The sequence below is a fragment of the Leucopleurus acutus genome (genome assembly GCF_964270905.1).
Source record: "Leucopleurus acutus genome assembly, chromosome: 16".
Lineage (NCBI taxonomy): Eukaryota > Metazoa > Chordata > Mammalia > Artiodactyla > Delphinidae > Leucopleurus > Leucopleurus acutus.
In genome coordinates this window covers 15,315,588-15,338,954 of record NC_139158.1, presented here as the reverse complement: position 1 = coordinate 15,338,954, position 23,367 = coordinate 15,315,588, and the positions used below count along the sequence as shown (strand labels likewise).

The 23,367-nt window shown below is 44.2% G+C and overlaps 1 protein-coding gene across 1 annotated transcript in view; it reads left to right on the top strand.

The window, feature by feature from the left end:
- Positions 1–23,367, top strand: part of LOC309973193 (integrin alpha-M-like) — a 35,409-nt gene that overhangs the window by 1,243 nt on the left and 10,799 nt on the right. Inside the window, exons 3-14 of the mRNA XM_082857218.1 lie at positions 2,713–2,816; positions 3,122–3,192; positions 3,339–3,456; positions 8,836–8,966; positions 9,396–9,541; positions 10,292–10,445; positions 11,683–11,833; positions 12,817–12,890; positions 15,829–15,958; positions 16,229–16,371; positions 20,623–20,763; positions 20,852–21,061. Of these exons, the coding sequence (XP_082713344.1) occupies positions 2,713–2,816; positions 3,122–3,192; positions 3,339–3,456; positions 8,836–8,966; positions 9,396–9,541; positions 10,292–10,445; positions 11,683–11,833; positions 12,817–12,890; positions 15,829–15,958; positions 16,229–16,371; positions 20,623–20,763; positions 20,852–21,061 (1,573 nt within the window). The remainder of the gene's footprint in view (positions 1–2,712; positions 2,817–3,121; positions 3,193–3,338; positions 3,457–8,835; positions 8,967–9,395; positions 9,542–10,291; positions 10,446–11,682; positions 11,834–12,816; positions 12,891–15,828; positions 15,959–16,228; positions 16,372–20,622; positions 20,764–20,851; positions 21,062–23,367) is intronic.

Genomic DNA, 23,367 nt, shown 5'->3' with positions numbered 1-23,367 from the left:
TATCAGAGCTCTAAATTCAAAAGATACAAAAGAGTGTGATAGTAAGAAAGTCTCTTCCTCACTCCCTTCCCCCAATTCCCTCCCTAGCAGGGTCCCTGTTGAATGGTTTCTCGTGTGTCCTTTCAGAGAGATTCTACAGTGCATAGACCTCCATCCACATCATCCTACACACAATTTGTTGCACACATTATACTCAAACTACAACCTGCTGCCTATTTTTGTAAATACATTTTATTGACACTTGGCTACCCCTACTCCCCACTTGTCATTTATTATTATTATTTTTTATTATTTTCCAATACTTATAAAAATTTTACTGGAGTATAGTTGATTCACAATGTTGCATTAGTTTCAGATGTACAGCAAAGTGATTCAGTTATACATATACATATATTCATTCTTTTTCAGATTCTTTTCCCATATAGGTTATTACAGAAAATCGAGTAGAGTTCCCTGTGCTATACAGTAGGTCCTTGTTGGTTATCTGTTTTATATATAGCAGTGTGTGTGTGTTAATCCCAAGCTCCTAATTTATCTCTCCCCCTCACATTTCCCCTTTGGTAACCATAAGTTTGTTTTTGAAATCTGTGAGTCTGTTTCTGTTTTGTAAATAAGTTCATTTGCATCATTTTTCTCTGTGTGACTTACTTCACTTAGTATGATAATCTCTAGTCATTTATTTTTTAGGGCAGCTTTGGAGCTATAGTAGCAGAACAGAGAGTCTGGGACAGAGACGCTATGGCCTGCAAAGCCTAAAATATTTACCTTTACAGAAATAATATTTATGGAAATAATGTTACTTTTCTAGAAGAAAGTTTGCTGGCCTCTGCTCTATACTGTCCTTGGCATTTTTTTTAAATTAATAGAGCTTGCTGATTTTACCAAATAAATGAAAAAAGAGCTTACTTGTTCTTTTTAATGCTTACATCACATTCCATTATTTGGAAGTACTGTAATTTACATTTATATTACATTTAAATCTCTTTTAAAAATTTATCTATTTATTTATTTATTTAGGCTGCCTGGGTCTTAGTTGTGGCACACGGGATTTTTGTTGCGGCATGTTTAGTTGCGGCATGCAGGATCTTTAATTGCAACATGTGGGCTCTTAATTGCAGCATGTGATATCTAGTTCCCCTACCAGGGATTGAACCCGGGCCCCCTGAATTGGGAGCACAGAGTCTTACCCACTGGACCACCAGGGAAGTCCCCAAATCTCTTCTTAATGGACATTAGATTGTTTCCAAACTTTTGCTATATGAACAATGTTGGCATTTTTTACATGTGCAAGTATATTTTGGAAGTAAATTCCTAGGACTAGGATTGCTGGATCCAAGGGTACATGTGCATATGTAATTTTAATAGATTTTTCCAAATTACCCTCTATGAGGGTGGCAACAATTTGCACTTACACCAGAAGTTTATGCAAACACCTACTTCCCCACCCAGTTGCCAACCCAAAGTGTTAGCAAACTTATGATCTTTGTAAATTGAACAGGTGAGAAACGGTATCTCAATTTACTTTTAAATTTCATTTCTTTTTAAAAAAAAATCAATTAATTAATTAATTTATGACCGTATGGGGTCTTCTCATTGTGGTGGCCTCTCTTGCTGTGGGGCACGGGCTCTAGGCACGTGGGCTTCCGTAGCTGTGGCTCGAAGCCTCTAGAGCGTAGGCTCAGTAGTTGTGGCACGTGGGCTCAATAGTTGTGGCTCACGGACTTAGTTGCTCCACGGCATGTGGGATCTTCCCAGACCAGGGCTCAAACCCACGTCTCCTGCATTGGCAGGCGGATTCTTAACCACTGCGCCAGCAGGGAAGCCCTGCATTTCTTTTTTAAGGAGAGATTTATTTCCTTTTCTGTGAACATTTTTTTTCTTATCTGTTGCCCATTTTTCTCTTGGTTTGTTTTTTTTCCTTACTGGTTTGTGGGAGCTCTGACTATACTGAGGAAAGTAGTCTGGGGTATGAGTTGCTCATCTCCCTCCCCCCGGTTTATCGTTTGTTTTCTGACTTCGCTTTTGGTTGTTGATCAGATACAGAAATTTATTTAAAATGACTGTGGAGTTGAATGTATTCACTTTAAAATGACCTCTGGGTATTATGTCATTCTTAGAGAGTTCCTTCTCACTCCAAGATTAAACATTTTCCCATTTTTGGATTGTACATGGATTAACTCATTTAATCCTGATAATAACCTTGAGGTAGGTACTGCTATTATCCATATTTTAGAGATGAGAAAATTGAAGCACAATAAGGTCATTAGTTGACTTGCCCAAGGTCACACAGGAAGTAAGGGTGGGACTAAATTTTAATTTCGGGCAGTAAAACTCCAAAGCCTCTATTCCTGTCCTCTATGCAATATTGCATCCCTGCCTGAATGGGGAAGTGATTCCAGGTTGGGAAGGTAGGCTGCCTACCTTCATTGTTTGGCCTTCAGGATTTGGACATTCTTGAATTTACTGAAATGACCTCTGGGAATTCAAATGACTGGATTACGAGAATATTCACAATAAACGATCAGCAGTTAAAAAAAATTCCCATGTTTTTCTTTGCTGAATCTTCCTCCTGTTTCTGGGAGTTGGGGAATCCCTGTGAGGTTGGCTCCCCCACTTTTATTTTGGGTGGCGGAACTCCATGGCCTCCTTCTCTCCCCAGATATCACAGCGTCTCTTGTCCCTGTGGTGAGCTTCTCCCACTTCTCCCCCCAGGCTGGTGGTTGGAGCCCCCCAGGAGATAAAGGCTTCCAATCAAACTGGCGGCCTCTACAAGTGTGACTGCAGCATGGGCAAGTGTGAACCCATCCCCCTGCAGGGTGAGTCACTGCCCCTCGCTGGGACCCAGGGCTAGGGTTCCACCTCTGTACACACCTGGACTTGCCAGACGTTGCCTTTGTCTTGGGATCTGTGATGGGGGCCCAGGGAGCCAGCTCCCTGGCCTCTGAGCTGTATGCAGGCACCCTTGGACACCCCTCTGTGTCCCTTTCCATGACCTACGTGCCTCTTTGAACCCCTCACACCTCCATGTCTCCCTGGTTGAGGTTCTTGTCCATCCCCTGTCCAGTTCTTACACAGTCCCGTCCATCCCCGAGGGTGACCATATATATATCTGTCCCCTCAGTACCCCCGGAGGCTGTGAACATGTCCCTGGGCCTGTCTCTGGCGTTCACCACCAAACCTTTCCAGCTGCTGGTGAGTTGCGTTGGGTCATGGGAGTGTCCCAAGGGCAGGAGTTGGGGGCCTAAGACTGCTGGGGCTGGGGTCTTGTTGGGTGGAGGTGCTGGGGTGAAAGGACAGGAAGCAGTGACAGCTCCTCCCACCTGTCCCCTGCGCCCTAGGCCTGTGGCCCCACTGGGCACCATATCTGCAAGGACAACACCTATGCGATCGGCTTCTGCTTCCTGTTTGAACCCAACCTACTGCAGCAACCCAGGAGGCTCCCAGAGGCCCTCAGAGGTGGGTACAGACAAGTAGCATGAGACTGGAGGGAGCTTGCAGGACTGGGCTGAGGGGCTCATAGTCTGGGGGGTTATTTAAAAGTCTTGGTGCAGAAGCATGAGGGAACTGGGTTCCAATGCAGAGAGGGGCTCTGGAGAGGTGCTAGGATCTTGCACTTTGAGGAAAGTCCTGATATAGCCACCCATCTATATGAGACAATGTCTCAACCATTGTCCTTAGAGTTAGTGCCTGGACTCAGCCTGGCCACAGTGCCTGACCATAGCCTTTGAGGCTCTAGCTGGTGTGGCCCTCGTCCACCTCTCCAACTTCTTTCCCAACCCTTCTACCTTAGTCACTGTGCTCCAGCTGCCTTTCTTCTCCAAGAACCACACCAAGCTGTCCCTGCCTCAGGGGCTTTGCACTTACTATTCCTTCAGCCTGGCATGCTCTTTCCCCAGATCTCAGCTGACAACCTATTACTGTCATCTCAGCTCAAATGTTAACTCTTCAGAGAGACCTTCCCTGAGTGGCTCTTCTAATCATTTCCACCATCACTTCCTACCACATTGCCCTGCTTTGCCCTCTTCATACCTATATATCCATATTTTACTTCTTTTTTTTTTTTTTTTTTTTTTTTGTGGTACGCGGGCCTCTCACTGTTGTGGCCTCTCCCGTTGTGGAGCACAGGTTCTGGACGCACAGGCTCAGCGGCCATGGCTCACGGGCCCAGCCGCTCCGCGGCACGTGGGATCCTCCCAGACTGGGGCACGAACCCACGTCCCCTGCATCAGCAGGTGAACTCTCAACCACTGCGCCACCAGGGAAGCCCTTTACTTATTTCTTAGATGTCCTTTCTTCTGGGATGTAGGCTCTGTGATAGCCAGAGATTTTGTCGAGCTTGTTCACTTGCTGCTTGACAAATTGCTCCTGAACTTAGCAGCCAAAAACAAGAAACATTAATTATCTTACAGTTTCTGTGAATCAGGAATCTGGACACAGACTAGTTGGGGATCTCTGTCTCATGGTTTCTCAAGAGCTTGAAGTTGTCAAACCAGGGATGTGGTCTCATCTGAAGGCTCGACTAGGGGAAGATCCACATCCAAGCTCACTTATAAGATGGTTGGACTGAGGGCCTCAGTCCACACTGGCTGCTGGTTCCTGCTTCCCTCACTTGCTTGTCCCATGGGCTTCCCCACAGAACAGCTCACAACATGGCATCTGGCTGCCCTCAGGGTGAGTGAACAAGGCAGTGAGAGAGCAAGAGAGAGTAAGAACCCAAGATGGACGTCACAGTCTTTTATAATCTAATCTCAGAAGACTTCTGCCATATTGTATTCTTTGGGAGTGAGTCAAAAAGTCCAGCTCACAGGGAGGATGTAGAGAAAAGAGAACCCTCCTACACTGTTGGTGGGAATGTAAATTGGTACAGCTACTATGGAGAACAGTACGGAGGTTCCTTAAAAAACTAAAACTAGGGCTACCATATGATTCAGCAATCCCACTCCTGGGCATATATCTGGAAAAGACAAAAACCCTAATTCAAAAAGACACATGGACCCCAGTGTTCATAGCAGCACTATTTATAATAGCCAAGACATGGAAGCAACCTAAGTGTCCACCAACAGAAGAATGGATAAAGAAGATGTGATATATATACATATATATATATATATGTATATATACACACACACACACATAAACAGAAACAACAGAATACTACTCAATCACAGAAAAGAATGAAATAATGTTATTTGCTGCAACATGGATGGACCTAGAGAATGTCACACTAAGTGAAGTAAGTCAGAGAAAGACAAATATTACATGGTATTACTTATATGTGGAATCTGAAAAATAATATAAACGAACCTACATGCAAAACAAAAACAGACTCACAGACATAGAAAACAAATTTATGGTTACCAAAGAGGAAAGGGAAGTGGGAGGGATAAATTAGGAGTCTGGGATTAACAGATACACACTACTACATATAAAATAGATAAGCAACAAGGATTCACTGTATAACACAGCAGACAACATTCAATATCTTGTAATAACCTTAAATGGAAAATAACCTGAAAAATATACTTGAATCACTTTACTGTACACCTGAAACTAACACAGTATTGTCAATCAACTATACTTCAGTAAAAATAAATAAATAAAAACTCCAGCTCACAATCAAGATGAGGAGATTATGCAAGGGTGTTAACTCTATCAGGAGGTGAGAATCTTGGGGACCATCTTGGTGGCTCCTTACCCTTGTTCCCCAAGCATCTGTTGATTGAAAGAGAGTAAGTGAATGAATGTTTTTATCCAGCTGATTTCTTTCTTTTTTTTGTGTGGCTGTGTTGGGTCTTCGTTGCTGCACGTGGGCTTTCTCTAGTTGCGGCGAGTGGGGGCTACTCTTCGTTGCAGTGCGCGGGCTTCTCAGTGCCGTGGCTTCTTTTGTTGTGGAGCATGGGCTGTGGTTGTTGAAGCACGCAGGCTCAGTATCTGTGGCACGTGGGTTCCAGGGCGCACGGGCTTCAGTAGTTATTGCACGCGGGCTCAGTAGTTATGGCACATGAGCTTAGTTGCTCTGTGGCATGTGGGATCTTCCCGGACCAGGGCTTGAACCCGTGTCCCCTGCATTAGCAGGAGGATTCTTAACCACTGCGCCACCAGGGAAGTCCCATATCCAGCTGATTTCTGACACCGATTTCTTCAACTCCTTGGCCATCTTTTTGCTTGTTTCCAAGTTGGTTCTGGAACCAAGGGCAGATATGTCTTCCTTTTACAGTTTTCTTTTTTCTCAAGCTCCTTTGAACTTCACTTTGACAATAACCTTCCCTCCTTCTTCACAGAATAAACCAAGGCTGCCAGGTGTAAACTCCTTCCACGTCCTCCTTCTCCGTGTCCAGATTTCCTGGCACCACTCTTGGCAGCATCTCACTGATTTTAGAGGAAGACCTGTCCTTTCCATGAGTAATTTTTCCATCTGGGCTTTTGAGGCTCTCTCGCATCACCAACTCTGGGGTTCACATCTTTAGTCACTTGCTCTCTCCAGGAACCTAAATCCCAACCCCTCCTTTGAATGTAACCTGCTCATGCTACCCATAACTTAAAAAGAATCAACCACTCAAACTGATAGCAATGAAAATAACCTTCCCTCCCCCGGTCTCCTCTCCATCTTCTGCCCTCTCTCCTTCCCTTCATCACCAACCTTCTTGGAAGGGATCTCTCTCCTTGCCTCCATTGCCCCCATGCTGTGATCCTTCACCCTTTGACATCTGGCTCCTGCCCACCCATCATATAGACCTTGCTGTTGCCAGTGGCATCTGTGACCCTCTAAAGGCCAAATCTCTATTCTGTCCTCAGGTTCTCTGACTTTTCCAATGTGACCTGCAGATCACCTCTTCCTTCCCCCAGCACCTTGGCTTCAGACATCTCTCCTCTCCTCTCTTCTCTTGCTCCTACTTGTGCCCCTACTGAGGGTTCCTACGAAGCTCCAGCTCCAAGCTGTCTTCCTCTACCTCCCCTGCCCACCTGATTACAGCTTCTGTTCTTGCCCATGTGCTCTTCGTGTCTGACTGCATCCAATTCTGTGGCTTCAGCTCCCACCCCCACGTTTCTCTCTTCAGTCCTCACTCTTAAGCATTCCAGATTCTTCTTTTTGAAAACATTTTCATTTCCTTAAAAATAGATGAAACATGCACTCGGTTCATAGTTCAAAAGGCACTAAGTGTTATCCTATAAAAACCTCTCCTTCTTGGGTCTCGGAGCTCCTCTTTCCTTCCTGAGAGGCAGCTACTGTTACCAGTGTCTCATGGCTTCTTCTGGAGGTACTCCACGTATCAATATTTACTGACATAGGCGTCTGTATACTTCACTTTGTGCCACAAAAGGTAGCGTGCTCTACACACTGGATTGTACCTTGATTCTTTTCACTTAGTGTACCTTTGAGATTTTCAAGAAAATTTCTGGCTTATCTTCCGTGTTTATTTTCTATATAAATGTTAGAATCTGCTTGTCTATTTTTTAAAAAGCCAATACTTTTTCTGGATAATTTTATCTTATTTTTTCACTAATGATACAGTAAAATTGACCTTTTTTTCCCTTGTGGTGTACAATTCCATTAATTTTAAGACATGCTTAGATTTGTGTAAACAGCAACATGAACAGGATACGAAAGAATTCTTTTACCTCCTAAAAAATTCTTTGTGCTGGGCTTCCCTGGTGGCGCAGTGGTTGAGAGTCCGCCTGCCGATGCAGGGGACGCGGGTTCGTGCCCCGGCCCGGGAAGATCCCACATGCCGCGGAGCGGCTGGGCCCGTGAGCCATGGCCGCTGAGCCTGCGCGTCTGGAGCCTGTGCTCCGCAACGGGAGAGGCCACAACAGTGAGAGGTCCGCGTACAGAAAAAAAAAAAAAAAATCCTTTGTGCTACCCTTTTCTACACTGGATCCTTGAAAAATGGCCAGTTTAAACTGCGTGGGTCCACCTATATGTGGATTTTTTTTTCCCACTAAATTCGTGCTACAGTACTACCGGATCTGAGGTTGGTTGAATCCGCAGATGCAGAATTGCGGATATGGAATTGCGGATACGAAGGGCAGACTGTGAAGTTATACATGCATTTTTAACTGCATGGAGGGTGGGGGCCCCTCATCCTTGCGTTGCTCAAGGGTCAACTGTATTTAGAAAGGGACTAATTATAAAGGTGTGGCAGGGTCTAAAGAAGCTACAAGGGATGGTCCAGGAAACCAGGGTGAACAACAGTGGAGCTGTTGCCACCCTAGGCTGATGGGACAAAGAGAGGCAGAAGTCCCCAGAATCTGGAAGGACAGGGAGTCATGGGGAGTGGGCCTCCTTGAGAGGAGCACTGATCTGTTGAGGGACACAGTTGGCCCAAAGCAGGCTTGCAGGAAGGGAGCTGAGGGAAATACTCTGATCTCACCCTCTTCCCTCCCTCCAGTCTCCTGTTGAGGCTCCTAATTGGGCAAACAAGCCAGAGGTTGAAAGAGCCCTGTTGACGTGTCCCATGTGGCCTGAGCTCCGGGCAAAGTGGGGAATGGTAGAAAGTGGATTTGGGGCTGGGGCAGAATGGGGGGCTGGAGGGAGGACATCCAGCATACGTTTATATGCACTATTCCTTTTTTCCCCTGTAACTTATTTCTCCCTTTGTATCTTTGGCAAATTATTTCTTATTCTTCGTGAGGTAGCTGTGATAGCACTGCTTTCTCTGACTGCCTTGAGCAGAATGAACCATATTTTTCCATACCACTCTGTCCCATGTTTTTATTTAGCTAGGCACATGGGTTGCATCGTGTTTACCTTTCATTCTCATGTCAGCAGAGTGCTGACATGCAAAAAATGAACCCTGAGTCTCTTGTAATCAATTCCTTTTCCTTTTTCCCCAGGGTGCCCTCAGAAAGAGAGTGACATTGCCTTTTTGATTGATGGCTCTGGTAGCATCAACCCGACAGACTTTCAGCGGATGAAGAACTTTGTCTCAACTGTGATGAGTCAATTCCAAAAGTCCAGAACCTTGGTAAGGGTCAGTGGGTAGGTTAGGGAACAGCTTGCATAAGGCTGGAAAATACGTGGCAACCAGGCTGCCACGTTCCTGTCCTGCTTCTATTAGAGATGTTGCCAATTGCCAGCTGATCATCATTTTCTTTCATGATTTGCTTCCTTGCTCTGTCTGGATGTGGCCTCAGCTTTCCTCCAGCCCCCTGTAAAGCAGGCAGACTAATTGATAGGGGTTGGCGTGGGACATGAAACCCACATGTCATCTCTGGCTGAGTTCTAGTGCTGGGAAGTGGGAGCTGATGGCCGATCTCTGTCCTGGTGAGGCGGAAGGACTGGGGGCAGGGCAGAATTGGGAGGAATTTGGAGACTAGAGTGTTTCAAGATTTATGGATGGTTAAGGGGGAGGAGGGACACCTTCTCCAGTGTAATACCAGGTGCCCGTTCCCAGTTCTCTTTGATGCAGTACTCTGAAGAATTTCAGACTCATTTCACCTTCAACGATTTTAAGAGAAACCCTTCCCCGGCATCGCTGGTGAGGCCAATAACACAGCTGTTGGGGAGGACACACACGGCCACAGGGATCCGCAAAGTTGTGTAAGCTCTTCCCTCTTTGCTTAGGATGGAAGGAGGAGGTTTTATTTTTCGTTGAGCTTTGCAGGAAGAGAGGAGTTGTTCAGACAGGGCTGGGGTAGAGGGTATTTCCGGTGGAGGGGTGAGTAAACGTGTGGAGGAGGGACTGTGCCTGGTATGGTCATGACATACAAGTCATGAGTAAAGGTGGGATTAAGGGGGCGGGGAGGGAAGGGAAGGCTAGAGAGAGGCTAGAAGGATCAGTTGAGGCCAGATCATCAAGGCAACTGAAAAGCCAGTGGATCCATTGAAGGTTTTAGCAGTGGGGACACGTACCCATATCTTGTTTTAGAAAGTTCACTCTGATCTCTATGTGTCTGTGTGTCTGTGTAGAGGCAAGGCTGGGGATTGGGACAAAAGTGCAGGATGATATGCTGGAGATCCATTGCCTCACATCAGGAGAGGTCTGATGAAGGCACAATTAAGCTTATTAATTTCTTTTTAATTTAGAAGGAATAATACTCAGTTAAAAAAAAATCAATCTATGCCAAAGTATATAACGGCAATGAAGGCTTCCTTTCCCTCCACTCTTTCCTGTTCTCCTGCTGCCCTTCCAGATATTGGGGCAGCTACATCTCAGTGCTTGTCCCAGGAGAACCCAAGTACCTCCTAGACAGAGCCCAGTTGCATCTGTCACTGCTGACGTTCCTTCCCTAGCATCAAGCGTATCTCTGTCGGCTCGAATTTGACTTTTCCCTCCTCTACCCTGGACAGAAGAGAACTGTTTCACAGCAGAAACGGAGCCCGGGAGAATGCCCTTAAGATACTGGTTGTCATCACAGATGGAGAAAAGTTTGGCGATCCTTTGGACTACAAGGATGTCATCCCTGAAGCGGATAAAAAGGGGGTCATTCGCTACGTCATTGGGGTAGGAAATGTGGCTCTCCGGCCTGATGCTTCCGCAGAGGGTTCTACTTGGATACACCCTCCTTTGAATTTGCAAACATCAATAAAATCAAAGTGGGGCAAGGCTCATCTCTGCTAGCCCATATGTTCACAATAGTGAACTATTGTCGTAATAATGCTATGTAACAAACTATCCCAACGTTCAGTGGCTTAAAACAGTAAGTGAGTCTGTGCGTCAGCTGGGCAATTTTTCTGGTCCTAGCTGGACTCCCTCATGCATCTGTAATCAGCTGCAGGTTGGTTGGCAGCTCTGATGATCTTGGCTGGGCTCTCTCCATTTCTGAGGGTTGCCATCGATATTTGTTTGCCGGGCTGGAACGACCGGGGTAACTTGGCTCTTCTGTTCCCTGTGTCTCATCCTCCAGTGGGCTAGCCTGGGTGTGTCCTCATGGTGAAGGCAGAGGAACAAAAGAGCAAGTGGAAATGTGGCAAGCACTTTTTCCAGCCTCTGGTTTTTTTTTTTTTTGCGGTACGCGGGCCTCTCACTGTTGTGGCCTCTCCCGTTGCGGAGCACAGGCTCCGGACGTGCAGGCCCAGCGGCCATGGCTCACGGGCCCAGCCGCTCCGTGGCATGTGGGATCTTCCCGGACCGGGGCATGAACCCGTGTCCCCTCCATCGGCAGGCGGACTCTCAACCACTGCACCACCAGGGAAGCCCCAGCCTCTGTTTTTATCACATATGATAATGTGCGTGGGCTAAAGCAGTACACATGGTTGAGCCCAGAGACAATGAGCGGAACAGAATACTCTGCCCAGAGGAGGAGGGCAGAGCACAGCTTTGGGGAAAGGCCTTGGCTACAGGAAGGGGCAAAGGGTTGGGAACATCAGTGTCCTCAAACTACTACAATATCTTGCATGACATAGAAAGAGGTATCATCACGGGTCTCTGGCTTGGCAAGTAGAAAACACCTTCATATGAAGGAGAAAGCGCCCCCTTGTTCTGAAGAGAGGTCAGCCCCACACCAGGAGGGGCTGCAAATGGACTAAAGGCTGGATTTCAGCCCCAATTTCTCCCTTGACAGAATGTAGAGTGTACAACCTGCTCTACCGTACCTGGCAGCTCTGTCCCAGAGGCCTTCTGGTGCATTCCTTCCTTGGACAGAGATTGTTTCAGATTCTTTTCCTGCAGAATTTTCTTTGCTGGAGGAGAGTACTACCCCCAGAAAGTGTCTGATTCAGCTTCTGTTTTTTTGTAACAGGTGGGAGATGCCTTCATCAGTGACAAATCTCTAAAAGAGCTCGATACCATCGCATCCAAGCCGCGTGGTGATCACGTGTTCCAGGTGAATAACTTTGAAGCTCTGAAGACCATTCAGAACCAGCTTCAGGAAAAGATCTTTGCGATTGAGGGTGAGCTAAGGTTTTGTAGTCCTGGAGCAGCTGCAAAGGCAGCTCCTTATCCCAAAACACGTACTTCCCTGTAGAAACAAGAACCTCCTAGCCCTTGGAACCCTGAGCCTCAGCATCAACTCCTTTCTTCTTCCATTTCCCAGCAACTCTGGCCTCTCTTGCTCAACTACTTTGAAATGGAAAAATTTAGACTTTTCTCTCTACTTTTGCAATCTTGGCTATAGGCTGAAAAATTAGAGGGTAGGGGAGTCAAATCCCTCACAGTATTTCCCCCCAAATTTGGATGTGTTGCCAACATTTGTCTCTTTGGTTCACTGCTGTATCCCCAGTGCCTAGAATAATGCCTGGTACATAAAGGGTGCTCAATAAGTGTTTGTTGAATAAAAGAATTTAAAAGTTGGGGGAAGGTTCATATACAGTCTGGATTATGGTTTCTCTTGAAAATTTGGAAGATTAGACACCTTTAGGACCATATTCCCGCTTGGCAAAACGTAGTTGGAGCCAAATAGCCACCACCCCTTTAAAAGGGGCATATGGCTAGATAAGCAACAAACATATAAATTGTAGCCATTATCTTTTCTTCTTTCCGATGTATTCATTTATTTTTTTGGCCACGCCATGAGGCATGCGGATCTTAGTTCCCCGACCAGGGACCGAACCCATACCCCCTGCAGTGGAAGTGCGGAGTCTTAACCACTGGACCACCAGGGAAGTCCCTGCACTATCTTGTAACAACCTATAATGGAGTATAATCTGCAAAAATACTGAATCACGCTGCTGTACACCTGAAACTAACATTAATATTGTAAATTAACTATGCTTCAATAAAAAAAGGAAAGCATAACAGAGGACATGTAAGAAAAAGGGGGGTGCACATGGCTTCCATCTGAGCCTCCTTTTGTCTGGCCACCACAGCCCTGAGTTTCCAACCCCTGTTCTAGGCTCCTCTACTTTCTTTAATGTAAATGTTCTTCTCCTCACAGGTACACACACAGGAAGTACCAGCTCCTTTGAGTATGAGATGTCTCAGGAAGGCATCAGTGCTGTCTTCACCTCCGTAAGTGGTCTTTTGTTTAATTGGGGTTGGGGGCAAGACGAAGAGGGAGAAGAGGTTCGAAGGTTTGGGGGCTCATCTCTGTGACAGGTGTTTGTTGGGAGGCACCTCTTTGATGGGCAGCAGTGGTCCCTTCTCTCTTCCTTGTCAATCCTGTTCTTTTTTTTAAAAAATTGAGATATAATGGACATAAACATGGTAATAGCCTCAGGTGCACAACATAGTGATTTAATATATGTGTATAGCATTGCAAAATGATCACCGCAATAAGTCTAGTTAACATCCATCACCTTACACAGTGACACAATTTCTTTTTCTTGTGATGAGAACTTTAAGATTTATTCTCTTAGCAACTTTCAAGTATACAATACACTATTATTATTATTATTATTATTTTTTTGTGGTACGCGGGCCTCTCAATGCTGTGGCCTCTCCCGTTGCGGAGCACAGGCTCTGGACGCACAGGCCCAGTGACCATGGCTTACGGGCCCAGCCGCTCCACGGCATGTGGGACCTTCCCGGACCGGGGCACGAACCTGTGTCCCCTGCATCGGCAGGCGGACTCTCAACCACTGCGCCACCAGGGAAGCCCCAATACACTATTATTAACTGTAGTCACCATGCTGTACATTACACCACCAGGATTTATTTATTTTATGACTGGAAGTTTGTACTTTTTTTTTTTAACATCTTTATTGGAGTATAATTGCTCTACAATGGTGTGGTAATTTCTGCTTTATAACAAAGTGAATCAGTCATACATATACATATATCCCCATATCTCTTCCCTCTTGCAGCTCCCTCCCTCCCACCCTCCCTATCCCACCCCTCTAGGTGGTCACAAAGCACCGAGCTGATCTCCCTGTGCTGTGCGGCTGCTTCCCACTAGCTATCTATTTTACGTTTGGTAGTGTACATATGACCATGCCACTCTCTTACTTCGTCCCAGCTTACCCTTCCCTCTCCCTGTGTCCTCAGGTCCATTCTCTACTTCTGCATCTTTATTCCTGTCCTACCCCTAGGTTCTTCATAACCATTAACAAAAATTTTTTTTTTAGATTCCATATATATGTGTTAGCATGCGGTATTTGTTTTTCTCTTTCTGACTTACTTCACTCTGTATGACAGACTCTAGGTCCATCCACCTCACTACAAATAACTCAATTTTGTTTGAAGTTTGTACTTTTTGACCACTTTCACCCATTTTGCACACCACCCACCGCTGCCTTTGGCAATCACCTGTCTGTTCTCTGTATGTATAAGTTTGTTATTTTTAACTTCACATATAAGTAAGATCATGCAGTGTTTGACTTTCTCCGATTTATTTCACTCAGCATAATCCTCCAGATCCATCCATGTTGTCACAAATGGCAGGATTTCCTTCTTTTTACTTGCTGAATAATATTCCATTGTGTACATATACACCACATTTTCTTTATTTGTTCATCCGTTGATGAACACTTACATTGCCTCCATGTCTTGGCTATTGTAAAAAATGCTGCAATGATCATGGGGTTGCATATACCTTTTCAAGTTAGTGTTTTCATTTCTTTTGGATATTTACCCAGAAGTGTAATTGCTGGATCATACTGTAGTTTTATTTTTAAAGTTTTGTGGAACCCCCATACTCTTTTCCATAGTGGCTTCACCAATTACATTTCCACCAATGGTGTACAAGGGTTCCCTTTTCTACACGTCCTTAACAACACTTATTTCTTCTCTTATGATGACAGGCATCTGACAGGTGTGAGGTGATACCTCATCGTGGTTTTGATTTGCATTTCCTTGATGATTAGTGATGTTGAGCACTTTTTTCATGCACCTCTTGGCCATCTGTATGTCTTCTTTGGAAAAATGTCTTTTTAGATCCTCTACCCATTTAAAAATCAGGTTTTAAAACAAACTTTTGAGTTGTATGAGTTCTTTATATATTTTGGATATTAACCCCTTATTGGATATATGATTTGCAAATATTTTCTCCTGCTCTGTAGGTTACCTTTTCATTTTGTTGATGATTTCCTTTGCTATGTAGAAGTTTTTTAGTTGATGTAGTCCCACTGCTTATTTTGGTTTTGGTGTTAAATCTAAAAAATCATCACCAAGACAAATGTCAAGGAAATTACTACCTATATTTTCTTCTTGGAGTTTTATGATTTCATGTCTTATGTCCAAGTCTTTAATCCATTTTGAATTGATTTTTGTGACTAGTGTAAGATAGTGGTCCAGTTTCTTTCTTTTGCATGTGGCTGTCTAATTTTCCCAACACCATTTATTGAAGAGACTGTCCTTTCGTCATTGTATATTATTCTCTCCTTTGTTGTATATTGATTTACCATATATGCATGGGTTTATTTCAGGGGTCTCTGTTCTGTTCCATCGATCTACGTGTCTGTTTTTAAAGCCAATACCATACTGTTTTGATAACTATAGTTTTGCAATATAGTTTGAAACCAGGAAGTGTGATGCCTCCAGCTTTGTTCTTTCTCAAAATTGCTTTGATTATTTGGGGTCTTTTGTGGTTCCATACAAATTTTAAGATTGTTTGTTCTATTTCAGTGAAAAAATGCCATTGGGATTTTTTTTAAAAATTAATTAATTAATTTATTTTTGGCTGTGTTGGGTCTTCGTTTCTGTGCGAGGGTTTTTTCTAGTTGTGGCGAGCAGGGGCTGCTCTTCATCGCGGTGCGCAGGCCTCTCACTGTCGCGGCCTCTCTTGTTGCGGAGCACAGGCTCCAGACGCGCAGGCTCAGTAGCTGTGGCTCACGGGCCTAGTTGCTCCGCGGCATGTGGGATCTTCCCAGACCAAGGCTCGAACCCGTGTCCCCTGCATTGGCAGGCGGATTCTCAACCGCTGCGCCACCAGGGAAGCCCCACTGGGATTTTTGATAGGGATAACACTGAAGCTCTAGATTTCTCAATCCTTTTCTACATTCTTGCCCAGGATGGTCCCTTGTTGGGTGCTGTGGGGAGCTTTGACTGGGCTGGTGGAGCCTTTCTGCATACGTCACAGGATAAAGTCACCTTCATCAACACAACCAGGGTAGATTCAGACATGAATGATGCTTACCTGGGTAAGTAGAGAGGGCAGGGTTACTTTAAGAAGGGGTCAGGATATGGCGTAACTCAACTAGTTTAGATGTCCTTGGATCTTTCATAAGCTCTTGGGACAGGTTTAAAGGCAGAAATTTCAAAGCTTCATTTTAATTGTGTTAATGAAGAGGAATATAGTGCAAGGTCCAATTACCCCAAGTTCCCAAGCATGGGGCTGCCCCACTGCCCCTGTTCAAGGGATAGTCCTGTTGGAGGGGGCAGTGCTTTTCCTCTTAGTTCATCATCTTCAGGTTATGCTGCTGAAGTCATCTTGCGGAACCGGGCGCAAATCCTGCTTCTGGGGGCGCCTCGATATCAGCACATCGGCCTGGTGGTGATATTCAAAAAGGACTCAGGTGCTTGGGAGAAAAACGCTGAAATCAAGGGCAGCCAGGTGAGTGCAGAGTGTGTGGGGCATGGATGTGCCAACAGAGCCACCCTGGGGGCTGAGGGCTTCTGGGATGGGCATCATCAGATTCCAAGTGTGGCAGAGTCTTGTAAAGCAGAGGGCTTTAAGCTGGAGAGTCATGGGACCAACTTTGCATTTGAGAATGTTGTGTCCTCACTTTTCTAATAACGGTAAATAACAACACTTGACCTGTACAGAGCTCTCTACAAGTCTACCTGTACACAAAGCTGGCATTTGACCAGTCCATAACCAGTATAGCCATATTAGTTATTAAAATATTGAAATAATTCTATATCTGTCAATAAACAGCTGTTTCCTTGAGACATCCTTCCCCCCTGAACCTGCCATACACTCTGACCCCTCCCCCCAATACTCTTTGAACTTCCCCATGATCCAGCAACTATGAAGTCAGTGACCACTCCAGCTTAGCCCATGGTTGGTACCTGAGAAGACACCTCTAGGACCTCTAGGACCCACTCCAGGGAGTGGGGACCTCTAGGGGGGACCTCTAGGACCCACTCCAGCTAAGCCCATGGTTGGTGCCTGAGAAGTCCCAGGAGTTCAATATTTTGAATATCACCCCTACAAAAGCGGTTTTTTTAAAACCCTCAAAAAAGTATCAGCAAACAGAATCCAGCAGTCTATAAAAAGGATAGTACATCGTGACCAGTTGTGGTTTATAATGATGCAGGGCTTGTTCAACAATGTTGCAGAAATGGACAAGCTGATTCTAAAGTTCATATGACAATGCAAGAGACCCAGAATAGCCAAAATAATCTTGAAAAAGAAGAACTAAGTTGGAGGATTCACACCCCAATTTTGAAACTTACTACAAAGTGACAGTAATCAAGACAGGGTGGTACTAGCATAAGGATAGACCAGTGAAATAGAACTGAGAGTCTAGAAATAAACCCGTACATCTATGGTCAATTGATTTTCAAAAAAGGTGCTGGGACAACTGGATGTCCACAGGTAAAAGAATAAATTTGGACCCTTACCTCACAATGTGCAAAAATTAATTCAAAATAGATCAAAGACCTAAACGTAAGAACTAAAGCGATAAACCTCTTAGCGGGATTCATAGGTGAATTTTTGTAACTTTAGATTTGGCAACGATTGTTTAGATATGACACTACAAGCACAAGCAACCAAAGATAAAATAGATTAGTTGGACTTCATTAAATTAAAAACTTTTGAGCAGCAAAGGACACTATCAAGAAAATGAAAAGAATGGGAGAAACTATTTACAAATCATATATCTGATAAAGGTCTAGTATTTAGAATATATAAAGAACTTTTACAATTCAACAATAAAAAGCCAACCTCATGTAAAAATGGACCAAGGATTTGAATAGATATTTCTCCAGATAAGATATAAAAATGACCAATAAGCACATGAAAAGATATTCAACTTTATTCATCATTAGGGAAATACAAGTCAAAACCACAATAGAGATACCACTAGAATGGCTATTTAAAGAAAAAGATGAAAAATAACACATGTTCGTGAGGATGTGGAGAAATTAGAACCCTCATACATTGCTGGTGGGAATGTAAAATAATACAGCCTTCATGGCACACAATTTGACAGTTCCTCAAAAAGTTAAATATAGATTTATCATATGACTCAGAAATTTCACTCCTAGGTATATATCCTTTTCCAGAATGAAAATAGTTGTTCAAACAAAAACTTATACGTGAATGTTCATAGCAGCATTATGCATAATAGTCAAAAGGTAGAAAGAACCTAAATGTTCATTAACTTATGAATAGATAAACAAAATGGGGTATATCCATACAGTGGAATACTATTTAGCCATAAAAAGAGTGAAGTGTTGATACATGCTACAACATGGATAAACCTTGAAAAATTTATGCTACATGAAAATAACCAGTCACAAAAGGACACATGTTATATGATTTAATTCATCTGAAATGTCTAGAATAGACAAACCCACAGTCAGAAAGTAGATTAGTGGTTGCCAGGGTATCGTGGGGGTGGGGATTGAGAGTGACTTCTAACAGTTACAGTGCTTCTTTCTGGGGTGATGGAAATGTTTTGGAATTAGTGGTGATGGTTACATAACATTGTGAATATACTAGAACCCACTAAATTTTATACTTTAAAATGATGAATTTTATGTAATGTAAATTTTATCTCAATTCAAAAGAGCCATTCTGAAAAAAAAATCAATGTAATTAACCATAACAATAGACTAGAGAAGAAAAACGTAATAATCTTAACAGATACACAGAAAGAATTTGACAAAATCCATTCTTTCATGATGTTTTCTTCTCAGCAAACTAGGAATTAAAGGGAACTTCCTCAACCTAAGAAAGAACATTTACAAAAAATCTACAGCTAGCATCATATTTAAAAGTAAAAGAATTTTTTTCTCCTAAAATTGGAAACAAGACAGGAAAATCCACTCTTACCACTCCTATACAACATCATACTGGAAGACGTAGCTGGTGCAATAAGACAAGAAGAGAAAAGAAAAAAGAGCATGCGGAGTGGAGAGGGAAAAATAAAGCTGTCTCTATTTGGGGGTGACATGATTGTTTGCATGGAAAATCCCAAAGAATCTACAAAAAAGCTATATAACTTATTTCAGTGAGTTCTCAGGATACAAGATCAATATGTAAAAATCAGTTGTATTTCTATACTAACAATGAACATTTGGAAATTTAAATTTAAAGAAAAAGGACCATTTATTAATACAATAGCGCCAAAGACCATGAAATACTTAGGTATAAATCTAACAAAATGTGTACAACATCTTTATACTGAAAACTACAAAACACTAATGAGAGAAATCAAAGCCCTAAATAAATGGAGAAATATACTGTGTTCATGGACTGGAAGACTCAATATTGTTAAGATGTCACTTTTCCTCAAGTTGATCTATAGACTCAACACAATGCCAATCAAAATCCTATTTTATTTTGTAGAATTGACAAGCTAATTCTAAGATTTATGTGGAAAATCAAAGAAAGTAGAGTATCCAAAACAGTTTTGAAAAGGATCTTATGTAAATACCATTAGGTATTTAGTGGAAGATTCTACACTATGTGATTTTAAGGATTTCTATAAAGTTACAGTAAGCAGGACAGCATGGCATTGACAAAAGGATAGACATGAAGATCAGTGGAACAGAATAGGCCTGAAGTATAAGTCTGACACATATTGATTTTCAATAAAGGCACAAAGACAATTCAATGGAGAGTTCAATGGTGCTGGAACAATTGAACATCCATGGTAACAAAACAAAACAAAATCCTTACCCATATCTTGTCAATTCAACCATGTTAAGATTAATTTAAATCGATCATAGAGCTAAATGTAAAATCTAAAACTACTATACTTGTGGGAGAAAACGTAGGATAAAATTTTTGTGACTTTGTGTTAGGCAAAGAATTCTTAGATATAACACTAAAAGCATATGGTCCATAAAGAAAAAAATTGATAACTAAGATTTCAACAAAATGGAAAGTTTTGCTCTGTTCATTAAGAGAATGAACAGATAAGCTACAGACTGGGAGAAAATATTTGCAAATTTTACTTCTTTTTTAAAAAAATTAAAATCTGTTACTATTCCCCTCCATTTCACCCTGCTGCACCTAGAGCCTTTGAAGGCACTGTCTCCACTACCCAGCCTCACGCTTAGCAAATAGCAAACCCTTGTTTATTGAATGAAAGAATGACTAAATTGATGATTCCTATGGATGAATTCTACCTATTTACATTGAACATATTTTGGTGTTTTTTTGAACATACTTTAAAAATTCTTTTTAAAGGTAGACGTTATTTCTCAATATCATGCAAAAAAATTCCTGTGGCAATAGTTGTTTTTCGTCTAAGCCAGTTGATTCCTTGTTAGCCAGACTGCCAAATTTGACTTACCTCCCTAAAGACTTACAATATATTGAAAGGATATCCTGTCTGGTTTTCCAGGCTTTTCTGTCTGTATTTTCAAATCCAATTTCTTCACTACCTTAATCATCTCCCTGGAACACCCTTTGGGGTAGATCCTCACCCACTACCTGTCAACTCTATCAGATACTCCTCTAACTGGCAGTACATTCAAACAAGGATTGATCATGAAACAGAGAGAGGATCACATCCGCTCCAAAGGGCTTTCCTCAGCAGGCATGATTTTTCTTCACAGGGAGAAAAATCCCCGTGCTCTGCTTTAGGTGGAAAGAAGTATGTGATCTTGGCCTTATCTCTTTCAGATCGGCTCCTACTTCGGGGCCTCCCTCAGCTCCGTGGATGTGGACAGAGATGGCAGCTCCGACCTGGTCCTCATCGGGGCCCCCCATTACTATGAGCAGAGCCGGGGTGGGCAGGTGTCCGTGTGCCCCTTTCCCCGGGGGGTGAGTGGCTGATGAGACCCGGGCTGGGCGGGGTCTGGGTGTGGAGGGGTCGCCTGGGGTGGGACCTGACACTGTTTTTGTTCTGCAGAGGGCTAAGTGGCAGTGTGGTGCTGTCCTGCGAGGGGAGCAAGGCCACCTCTGGGCCCGCTTTGGGGCAGCTCTGACGGTGCTGGGGGATGTGAACGGGGACAGGCTGTCGGACGTGGCCATCGGGGCCCCAGGAGAGCAGGAGAACCAGGGTGCTGTCTACCTGTTTCACGGAACCTCGGGACTGGGGATCAGCCCCGCCCACAGCCAGGTGAGGCCCGGTCACTGTTTTTGTTACAACTGTAGCCTCTTTGCCAATCTGTCCCTTTCTAATTCAATGTTCCGACAGCTGCCAGATCAGTTCTCCCAGTAGTCCTTTTTGGAAGCTTCAAAAATAACACATAGTTCACAGAAAAGATTCATTCTTACCACAACTAGAGGAGGTGCACAAGGCCATCATCACTCCCACTTTACAGATGAGAAGATGAAGGCTCAGAGGTGATGAATGGTGAGCTGGAAGTGTTAGGATGTAGACATTCCTTTCCTCCGAATCTCAGTCTTTTATTTATTTATTTATTTTTTCGGTACGGGGGCCTCTCACTATTGTGGCCTCTCCCGTTGCGGAGCACAGGCTCCGGACGCGCAGGCCCAGCGGCCATGGCTCACGGGCCCAGCCGCTCCGCGGCATGTGGGATCTTCCCGGACCAGGACACGAACCCGTGTTCCCTGTATCGGCAGGCGGACTCCCAACCACTGCGCCACCAGGGAAGCCCCGAATCTCAGTCTTGGTAGGATGACCAGCAGACCCGGTTTGCCCAGGTCTGTCCCGGTTTTAGCACTGAAAGTCTCACAGCTCAGGAAGCCCTATGGTTGGTCACCCTCCCAGGACTGCGTGCTTCACAGGCTTGTGACTTGTGCAGTTACACGGGGCTCCTCTCAGAACGGCGCTGTGCTCAGATTAAGGCTCTGCTCTGGCCATCTTGAAACTCTTAATAACTTTTGAACAAGGAGTCCTGCATTTTTTTCTCCCCACGGGGTCCTGCAAATTACGTAGCTGATCCTGGTGGTTGGTCACTTGAAATGCGGGTCACCACAGATGGTTTCCTCTCTAAACTGGCTCCCTGTTTCCTGCTGGATGAAGCCCACTGTGTGGAGGGACCCCCACGGTCTGGCAGTCTCCCATCACAGCCCGCCGAGGCCATCCAGTCTGCTGGCTTCTGGTCTCTGGTTTTCTTCCAGCCTCACGTTTTTCTTCTGTCCTTTCTCTCTGTCTCCTCATCACTCCTGCCAAATCCCTCACCCTAGAGGTTCAACCCTACCCACACATCAAAATCACCTGAACGTCTTAAAAAACAGATGCCTGGGTCCTGCCACTAGGGGTTCTGATTTAATTGGTCTGGGGTCAGGGCCCCAGGCATCAGTAGAGTTTTTTCAACATTGTATTTAGAAAATTTTCAAAGTTACTGCAAAGTTGAAAGAATTGCCCAGTGGACATCCGTATATTGATGGGCCAAAATCTACGATGAAGATTTTACTAGATTTACTTTATCACATCTCCATCCTTTGTATTCAGACTTTTTCTACCTGTCCATCAAGTTCATCATTATTTTTTCTAATGCAATTCAAAGTAATCTGCAACACCAGTCCAACTTCACCCCTAAATACCTCAGCGTGTATATCATTAACTAGAATCTAAAATATTCAGATATGCTTACTGTTATTTTTAAGATAAAATGTACAGACAGGAAAAGCACAAATCTTTAGCCAGTCAAAGAATTTTGAAAAATATAATCCACAATCCTATCAAGATGCTGAACATAATTATCACTTTAGAAAGTTCCCTCCCGCCCCCATCCAGTCAATTTCTGACCCCATTCCCGCCCAGAAGAAGCTACCGTTCCAATTATTTTCCACCACAGATTAGTTTTGCCCATTCTAGTGTATGGAATAGTACACTACATAGGCCCTAGTATTTTTCACACGCTCTTTAGTTGCAGCCCGGGCTAAGCACTACTGCCTCATGTTCTTCCCTCTGTGTCACGGAGCCTCTTTCCACAATTGTGTGAAGACTATAATATGCCTCTTTTCATTGGCACCTGTTGTTTCTCTGTGTAAATGGGATTTGAAGGCTCTGGTTTTACTTCATTTTTATTACAAAAGCTTTACATGCTTGTACAAATTTAAATTCTAAAGTAAACAGTACCGCAGGTTCAGACATTTGGTGTATGTGCTAGGCTGAGGAGCCAGTGGGGCGAAGCTACCATCTGTGGGATTATGACTGAACGCCTCTAAGTCAGAATCCCGCCCAGGAGGAACGATGCGGCAGCGCCGCGGAAGCCTCGGTTGGCCTCGGATAGCCGGTCCCCCGCCGTCCCCGCCGGCGCGCCCCGCCGCGCGTCGGGACCGGGTTCCGGCGCGGAGAGCCCTTCGTCCTGGGACACGGGGTGAGGCCGGAAAGGCGGCCGTCCCCTCGCCCGTCACGCACCGCACGTTCGTGGGGAACCTGGTGCTAAACCATTCGTAGACGACCTGCTTCTGGGTCGGGGTTTCGTACGTAGCAGAGCAGCTCCCTCGCTG